Raw genomic sequence first — 9,840 nt, 5'->3', positions numbered from 1 at the left:
AAAAAAGCGTCAAGTAAAAACGTATTATTAGATATAACTCGAAAAGTAAGTAGTAAGTAGTTAGATCTCAAATAAATTTAAATGGGACAAAATGACACACACCACCTTTCGATTAACAATTTTTTTGTCGAAATCGGTCGACCTAGTCAAAAGTTCTGAAGTCACATACATAAAAAAAAAACACAGTCGAATTGAGAACCTCCTCCTTTTTTGGTAGTCGATTAAAAACGTGTTTCATCGGTCCAATAATGTCTTAAAAGCTACATGATTCGGCGGATATAATAATGCGGTATAAAATACAAATCACTTCACCTGTCCAAAATCAATGTAAGAAATCTGTGAAATCGAAATTTGGAACTTATACTTTTTTAATGTTCTATTTTTAATATGTACGATTTTATTTTTATGTTACCCACACATTAGGAATTCTAAACATTTTTGAATATCATATCAAAAATTGACCGCTCCAGCGGGATTCGAACCCGCGTCTCCGACTGACCGTGTCGGCGCTCTAGCCAATTAAGCTATGGAACGATATACCCGCTAGAGCAAAATTTTTTTGATATGATGATTTTTATTTTCGGTTTAAGCGAACCGTGGCGCCGTCTATAGTGAGTTCTTTACAGAGACCCGTAACTATTCAAAGTTTCATATTACAATGAAAATCTTTGACAGGAGACGACACCATGCTATTTTTAATATGTACGATTTTATTTTTATGTTACCCACACATTAGGAATTCTAAACATTTTTGAATATCATATCAAAAATTGACCGCTCCAGCGGGATTCGAACCCGCGTCTCCGACTGACCGTGTCGGCGCTCTAGCCAATTAAGCTATGGAACGCCACGCGGCGCCACGGTTCGCTTAAACCGAAAATAAAAATCATCATATCAAAAAAAAATTCGCTCTAGCGGGTATATCGTTCCATAGCTTAATTGGCTAGAGCGCCGACACGGTCAGTCGGAGACGCGGGTTCGAATCCCGCTGGAGCGGTCAATTTTTGATATGATATTCAAAAATGTTCTATTTTTCTCCGATTATGTAAGGATTATATCTACAAATGCCATTACAATTTTCTTCATGTGAACGTAAGGTAGTAAGGTATTTTCAGATATTTCAATTTATTTGAAAAATACTTATTCGATAATATGTCCATGGAGACGAGCGTGTGGTGCTACGGCTCGCCAGCTGACTTCAGTTCGCGGTAATTTTGTATGTTAATTTCCAAGAAGGTTTATATGTAAAGTAAACTTTACGACCAATAAAAAACATGCTAGATGTAATAATTGTAGAGTAATTATATAGTAATAAATATCTACAATTTATGTTGTTGTATAAAGCGCAAATAATATAAGTACTCTCTACCGAGATAAAGCGGTTATGCGTCGGAGTGTCCACAGCCGAAGGTGACGTGAGGCGTTAGCTAGTAGCGGCTAGATCAGTAAATGTGACTTATTGCGTTACGAATTCGACTGCGCTCTTTTACTTTTCAGTTATATAAAAGTCAGTGAGATCCTAAGGCGCTTTTAAAATCGTTCAAGCTTTCTTCCTGACATAAGTCATACATACCAAGAATATTTGTATAATAAATAATAATCCTACCTACATTTTTTCGTGTGTCTGCCACAGTCGGTACATTAATAAGGTTTTTTTAATTTTTTAACTGTCTTGCAATTATTTCATAATAAAGGTACGTAAAATACTGACTAATGAATAATTTAAAATATAAATGTTAGTGCAGATCGCAGCATCAGCTTTAGCATAATTGGAGTTTTGCATCCATCTCATTCTCAAACATATCTGTCGATATGTCGAAATTGACTATCAGGATATGAGATCGAGACCTAATCTGCTGCATTCAATTTAATATCGCACAACCACAAAAACTAGTGTGGTGGATTAAGCTCTGATCCTTCTCCTACATGGCGAAAGAGGCCTATGCCCAGTAGTGGGATATTACAGACTGAAGCGAAACAAAAAAAAAATATACCTCAATAGGTATAACGTAGATACAATGTGTTATTTCACACTGACAATTTAATAGTTATATTAATTAAAGGGCTATTATGGCTGATGTTAACAATCTCGTTATAAGGCAATTAATGATGCAAGCTAGTGACTCAGTTATTTTATTTTTAAACCATTAGGCTCCCTAGTAGAGCAATATATGTTGATGTTTATTTTTGTCTAGGCTGCCGACTTCGCCGTATCATGGTCGCTAGGCATATTATATGACTGTACATATTATCATGGAATTCCTATGATCACTGATGAGCATTGACATACTGCAGAACTTCTTGTTGTTAGTAAATCACAACCAATTTAAAACTATTGTTACTTGAACTCTGTGTTGCCAACCCAAAAAAACTAAAAAACAGCACCTCACCAATAAAAAAAAAGGAGAAAACAGTAGGTAAAGTAAAAAAGACAGATTTCATACTTACCTCGTATAATTAAATTAATTACCTACTTTTATTAGTTATCAGGACTCACATACATCGTTAAAGTAACATCATTTTCCACTTTCATCTTCAATTGCCTCATCTTTAGTGTTTTCAGACTGACTTTCCTTCTTAAAATCATACATATTGTTGTTAAATTTTTTTATGGCCTTTTTGTGCCTTCAAATGAGTAGCAATCAGTTATTTCAGATTTAACAGTTTGCTACTCATTTGAAGATTTAATTTTTATGACCTTACGGTCGATATTTTGATGCGTAATTAAGTTTTCATAATATTTATAGTAGAAAATAATCTTTACACGGTGGAGCTGCAAGTAAGCACAAAAGTTTCTTCCACAATACACACAAAGGTAGGGGTTATTTAAAATTGTTTTTGTATTTAGATTCTGCTGTACTTTTGTTAATATTTGTAATCACTTACGTAAAAACATTTGTGAATGCTTGAAATGTTTTAAAATATCCGAAAAATAGGTTTTTGAGAATTTTGTACGTAGTTAATTTTGTACAAAGTTTGTACATGATTTCCCCGTGTATAAAATATGAATGTCAATTACATAGGACTGGTCGGGGAATTCCCTCGAATCCCGACAAGAGTAATTACTGCCATTTGGTATCATTGTGTATTATTATTTAGTGGTCATCAAAAAATATTACATAGTGTAATAGATAACGCTGATTACTAATTGAAAAACAGTAAAAATTAGGAATGAAACAGGAAACAGGGACATCTATGTAATAAAATAATTTTTAACAAAAAAAAAACCGACTTCAAAAAGGAAACTAAAAAGTGCTATAAATCGTTGAAAAGTTCCCTCGACTATCTTTCGTCTCCATCATCAGACTTTAATGGCACTTGTAACTCATATAGGTGCAAAGTTCTAATCAATAGAAACGAATTAAGTTCAAACAGCAGGTAATTGCTATAAGTCGTTGAAGAGTACCCTCGACTATCTTTCGTCTCCATCATCAGACTGAAATGGCACTTATAACTCATATATATGCAAAGTTCTCATCAATAGAAACGAATTAAGTTCAAACAGCAGGTAATTGCTATAAATCGTTAAAGAGTTCCCTCGACTAACTTTTGTCTCCATCATCAGACTGTAATGGCACTTATAACTCATACAGGTGCAAAGTTCTCATCAATAGAAACGAATTAAGTTCAAAAAGTAGGTAATTGCTATAAATTGTTGAAGAGTTCCCTCGACTATCTTTCTTCTCCATCATCAGATCGACTCCAAAACTTTATTAAATAGTAGTGCTTTATAGTACTTAATGAAAACATGAATAATTTACTAGTCACCCTTACGATTTTTGAAAGTTCCCCTCGATTTCTCTGAGATCCCATCATCAGATCCTGGTTTCCTTATCATGGTACCAAACTATGGATATCTCCTTTCTAACAAAAAAAGAATTATCAAAATCGGTTCATAAATGAAGAAGTTATCTCCGAACATACATAAAAAAATATATATATATATACGGTCGAATTGAGTAACCTCCTCCTTTTTTTGAAGTCGGTTAAAAACAGCAAATCTACTGTTAAAACAGTAGGGTTGGTAGCATTGCTTGAAGTTATAAATTTTTTTAATGACATTAAATATATATTATTCTACATTAAAAAATAAAATACCTACCAACACACACAAGTATAGAATAATAATAGTATTTAACGAACTAGAAAACACGTATTTGCATAGTCCAGAATTGGTGAAGGTGTGATTGTGTTTACGCAATTTCTGTAGGTACAGGAAGAACGTATTGAAGTCGACGAAGCAAGTTGATGGCAGCAAACAACTTCCAGCTGATCTATCTTAACTGAGGTGTCCAAAAGAGATACTGATTAAGAGTTATTCCTAAGTTCATTATATTACATTTCCGCTTTTGTTCAGGACAGTATTGTTAAACAGAACAGGCCGACAGGTGGGGTAATTAAGCTATGCAATCGACTAATTTTGGACTACTTATTACAACGACCTGATACTTTGAACAATTAACCTTTAACCCTAATGAGCTACTCCGTTTATAAATATTTAAAAGTATAACGCCGAGTTGCACGAAACAAAATTGAAATTTAAGTAGAGATTATACTAATTTAATCACAAGAATTTCATACAATTCTTGCGATTAAATTAGTTTAATCACTACTTAAATTTTAATTTCTTTTCGTGCAACTCGGCGTAAATCAATTAAACAATGACTGTTTTTTGGGTAAAATTTTAAATATATCATAGTCTTAACTCTTCATTAATCGATATTTGCACGACGAAGCCTGCAAATGTAGGATTCTCACCTAATAATTTGGTGCCATTTTAGTGTCGTAGGGTCTTCCGAATTGTGTAAATACAAATATTTATTTCGTTACCAAGTGTTTTGTGTTTAATTTTCATTTCGCGTTTGGTTCAAAGAAAAACATTGTAAAGAAGCCAGTAATTTTGAGACATCAAAAAACCAAATCGCGTTACAAATTTGAAGTCTTTTAGACTATAAGAAGAAAAAATAAATATATAAAAATAAATTTTTGAGAATTTCCTTTTTGAACTTCTTTAGAATTGTTGTGAAATGAAAGTCGATAAAACAAAAATGCGTCACGATAAAAAAACAAACACATAAATGTATAGGACAGGTAGAATAGATAGACTACATTAAACAGTATTTTATATTCTCGGTGAAAAAAAAAAAGAAATAGCCGAATAGGTCCAGTCGTTCTAGAGTTGTGCGCTTAGCAATACATTTAGCGATTTATGTTTTATTTATGTAGATAGATTATTTTTGATACATGTTAACAAGATTATGTAATAATAAATATGTATATAAGTACCCGCCTGCCCAGCGTGGTGACTATGGGCAAAACACATGAGTTCACGTTATTTTTGGCGTAAACTTGTGGAGGCCTATGTCCAGCAGTGGACTGTATAGGCTGTAATGAAAAAATGAATATAAGTACCGTGCGCTTTGTGTACTGTGTGGCTACGGTACTAAAGAATATAGCCACCCCCTCTCTTCCCGTGGGTGTCGTAAGAGGCGACTTAGGGATAACACAGTTTCTCTCTTGGAACTTAAAAAGCCGATCGATGGCGGGATAGCCATCTAACTCCAGGCTTTGAAATACACAGACCGAAGACGGGCAGCAGCGTCTTCGGTGCGACAAAGCCAGTCCTGCGGTCACCAACCCGCCTGCTCAGCGTGGTGACTACGGGCAAAACACATGAGTTCGCGCCATTTTTGGCGTGAACTTGTGGAGGCTTGTGTCCAGCAGTGGACTGCGATAGGCTGAAATGATGATGATGATGATGAAATATGTATATACAGATAAATACATATAAATACGTACCTACAATGAACACGTGTATAGTTTAGTATTTTGTGTTTATTTTTTGTTCGATGGTTTTTTTTTTTGTTACTAAAATCATACTTTTTTAATAAATGATCATTTTATTTAATTATTATAGTTTTTTATTTCTTACAACCATGATAATAAAGAAATATTATAATTAAAAATAGTCAAATACATTACTTATTATTTTCGTAGATTATTTTAATAGATTATTAACTTATAAGTTAATAATCTATTTCTATTCGTAAATTGAAAATAAATAGCATCTGAGTGATTAGTTTAAACTTGAAATATTTTTAAAGCCTATAATTTTTTAAAGCCGATGACGATACAAATAGACTTTGACAGCGGGAGGTAGAATAGGCCATTAAGACAAAAAAAAAAAAATGAATCAAAAACTTTTTACAGTCGGATACTGTCATCCATCAATTAGCGTTATTCATAACTGGTGAAACAGGTCCTTACTCTTGTTAATTAGTTAGTAGTTAGTCTGTGCGTCAGTAAATTCACAAAAAATGGATATAATATAAACCATTGTTTCTATGTATCTAAAATCCCTAGCTAATTATATCAATATTAACGCAAGAAACTTGGATGAATATTTAAATATTTAATTATAAACAATGAATAACTTAAGACAAAGGTGCACAAAAAACGGTATACAAAAAAAAGTCAAATAACAATTTTATAAAACTAACATTTTGTTATAGCTAAAGGATAGTCAGGTGGTAAATCTTTTGTTACTTCATCTAACAATTCATTATAGACTTTCTCCATAGTATTTTGAACTCTATTCAGTAGATCCGGAACATCATCCATCGTCAAACCCTCAGTCGACACTGGCTCTAAGCACTGTGCTATGACATGTCCTATTAAAAAAATAGGTTATTATATTTATTTATTTATTTATTTACTTTTTATGTCACTAGGTCGGCAAACAAGCGTACGGCTCACCTGATGGTAAGCGATTACCGTAGCTTATAGACGCCTGCAACACCAGAGGCATCGCAAGCGCGTTGCCGACCCAATCCCCAACCCCCCCAGGAGCTCTGGTCACCTTACTCACCAACAGGAACACAATACTATATATTTATAACTAAAACATTATATATTTTATACAATGACATAGTAGAGTATTTGATTCTTAGTATATACAGATGAAAGGTTTGTTTATCTTTAACGGATAAACACCAAAAGAACATAACAACTTTACTTATGAAGTGAAAAGTTATATTCTGTTAGGGTTGTTCTATTTTATTGATCATCCAAACGTATCTGTTGCCACAAACGTTGTGTAGTTAAGGAAGACAAAATATTTTTTAATAGATACGACGATACTGACGATAATATAGAAAAATTAATCTTAACAATTAAAATATTAACTTACCTTTATTAAAAACGTGTTTCTGCTTATTAATAAAATAGTATGGTGAAACTACGATAGGAATTATCGGAACTTGCGCCCCAACCGCTATGTTGAAAGCTCCCTTTTTGAAAGGTAAGAGTTTTGTGACATCGCTATTTCTCGTACCTTCAGGGAAAATTACTAACTTAATCTGTAATAATAAAGCCAGTTTTATTAACTTATATTCGATTCAGAAAAATGAACTGAATAAGGCATAATATAAACATATGTATTAAAAGTACATATATATACATCTACATAATTAAATTAAATATTTATTTTATTTACCTTTACTAGTTTCTTTAAATAGTTTATTCTGTCAAATATTACTATTACTTTTGTTTCTAAAACATGCTTAGTGAGACCCATTTTCAAGCACTCTAGCACATGCGAACATAGTGTAAATGAAAATGGTGTACTAATGTACATTATTTGACTCCACTATTTGTACTTTTTATTTAGCTTAGTTTTTTTATTTTGTTAGAGTTAAAGAAATAAATAATTCATTTATTTAAAATTGTTTTTGTATTTAGATTCTGCTGTACTTTTGTTAATATTTGTAATCACTTACGTAAAAATTAAAATTCGCAAAATAACTTTAGCAACACTTATTTTTTTTATAATACCTTATTATGGAATAGTTTTTTGGATTTTTTCATTAACAGCTGATTTGCAGCTTTAGGGTTTTTTCTGTCTACGAAAATCGAATCTGATAGGTATATTATTAATCCAAACGGCCAGAAGTAAAATATTTCTTTCTTAACAACTAATGCTGCATCTTTCCAAGTATGCCATAATTGAACTACACCTGAAAATTAAGATTAAAAATATACAAAATAATATTTTTACCATTATTTTATCGCTCTAAACATAAACCTTACACAACGCATCCAAAGCAGACTGGTGGTTTATTAAAATTACAGCTCCTCTATTCTCTGACACAATTTCTTCATTCCTTATTTGCCAGGTAATACCCAAAAGTTTTGTAAGTTTTTTACATGGTTCCGACACAATTCTATGGACAGAAGATAATAATAAATATTATGAAATTACTAAGGGAAATAGGGATTCATTTATATATATATATATATATATATATATATATATATATATATATATATATATATATATATATAAGATATATATTACATATATTTTTTTATTTAGCGTCTGTCGTCCTTATGTGATTTTCTCCGTGTAGGAATGTAGGAGAAGTATCGGAGCTTAAACCACTGTCTTGCTCCCCTGCGGGTTGGCGGATATAGAATTTTCACTACTATGAGTAAAGTGCTCTCCAGGCACGTTAGGTAGACCCACAAGAACAGAGATCCAAACTGGTAACTAATATTAGTACGAACACAAATATTCATTACGAGCGGGAATCGATCCCGCATACTACCGGTATTTAGTAGCCTACGCAGCACACGCACTGACCAATCCAGTCTGACAGCTTTTTTTCCACGAAAGAAATATTACTGAAGACTTTACTCCTGAATACAAGCTTACTAACTACTAAGGCTGCATATCAAAAAAAATCAGAAAAATATAAAAAATTATGTCAAATATTTTTTTGACGTAATTACCAACACCAAATCGAATAGTGTCAGTTCTGGAGTTAAAGGTAGGCACGTAGTTTACTACAGCATATTTTTATGATATAAGGAAAATACAAAATTATAATTACATTTAGTATATAAATGTCCGTATTGTGTGTCTATTACAATTACTTAAATAGCTTTCTTTGCTTATTATAATACAATTATTTAGAAAAATTAAATTAACGCTTTACGTACAACGGCCCGCGAAAGGTTTTTATTCCCTGTAAGGTTCGGGAAATGAGCACATATCATGACAAACATTGGTACGGCCAAAATAATCGTTTGTCCTGTTCGAAGATCTAATCCGTTGTTGATAATGTCTATTTGTTCTATATACAATGCAATCACAAAAACAAGTTTTATAATAAAATATGTACTTTATCAAACTCAAGGTTTTGAAACACAAGGTTTTCATAGACAAGGTTAGCCATGTTGTGTAATAAACATAACATCTATAAAGTGATTTTAAATTGACATTGAATGTTTGTGTATTAAAATAACATAGCAAATACCAAGTTTTTTTTTTTTACAAATCTATAGTATTTTAACTCGAATAGGTATATGCTAATAAATACGGGCACATATATGGCAATGCACATCAACAGAACTTAATACTTTTAGTAAAATTTGAGAGAATAGCTAAAACTCATACTCACAGTCCGTTTTTAATATTTTTTCCATTAAATATTAACCGTGGCAAAAAAATGAAGCTACAAAATGTCAAAAAAAAGTAAATAAGCCCAAATTTAAAGCAATATTTAGCGAATATTAACACTTTATAAATTTTATTTTTTAACAGAAACATTACTGTTACAATTATTAAAGTATAAACAATAATTGTAGCAAACATTTTATGTTATTTTTCTATTAATTTAATACTAAACACTAAACTAATAAATGAATAATTAAATACACTGTAAACTAAACAAATATGAATTGAAAAAATATAACAAATCACTAGGCGTGTTAACGCTTTCGTGGATATAAACGGTATAACGAGCATAAATCACAATAATACGAGTAATATGAGATAGT

The 9,840-nt window shown here is 31.8% G+C and overlaps 1 protein-coding gene across 1 annotated transcript; it reads right to left on the bottom strand.

Annotated features, from left to right (window-relative positions):
* Positions 1-6,395: 6,395 nt before the first annotated feature.
* On the bottom strand, positions 6,396-9,610 carry LOC123661718 (1-acyl-sn-glycerol-3-phosphate acyltransferase alpha-like). The gene is made up of 5 exons (XM_045596667.1): positions 9,462-9,610; positions 8,089-8,222; positions 7,834-8,015; positions 7,190-7,358; positions 6,396-6,671 (listed from the first exon to the last, which is right to left on the bottom strand). Exons 1-5 carry the CDS (start codon positions 9,608-9,610, stop codon positions 6,496-6,498), a joined length of 810 nt encoding a protein of 269 aa, XP_045452623.1. The 3' UTR covers positions 6,396-6,495.
* Positions 9,611-9,840: the final 230 nt, after the last annotated feature.

Source organism: Melitaea cinxia, chromosome 2 (assembly GCF_905220565.1).
Source record: "Melitaea cinxia chromosome 2, ilMelCinx1.1, whole genome shotgun sequence".
Classification (NCBI taxonomy): Eukaryota; Metazoa; Arthropoda; class Insecta; order Lepidoptera; family Nymphalidae; genus Melitaea; species Melitaea cinxia.
This window is presented reverse-complemented; position numbering and strand designations above follow the sequence as displayed.

Coding starts and splice junctions, on each gene's coding strand:
- LOC123661718 (XM_045596667.1), bottom strand. CDS start 9,610: ATGTTTCTGTTAAAAAATAAAATTTATAAAGTGTTAATATTCGCTAAA. Junction 7,359..7,833: donor AAAAACTATTCCATAATAAG/GTATTATAAAAA, acceptor TTATTATTACAG/ATTAAGTTAGTAATTTTCCC. Junction 6,672..7,189: donor GAAACACGTTTTTAATAAAG/GTAAGTTAATAT, acceptor TTTTTTTAATAG/GACATGTCATAGCACAGTGC.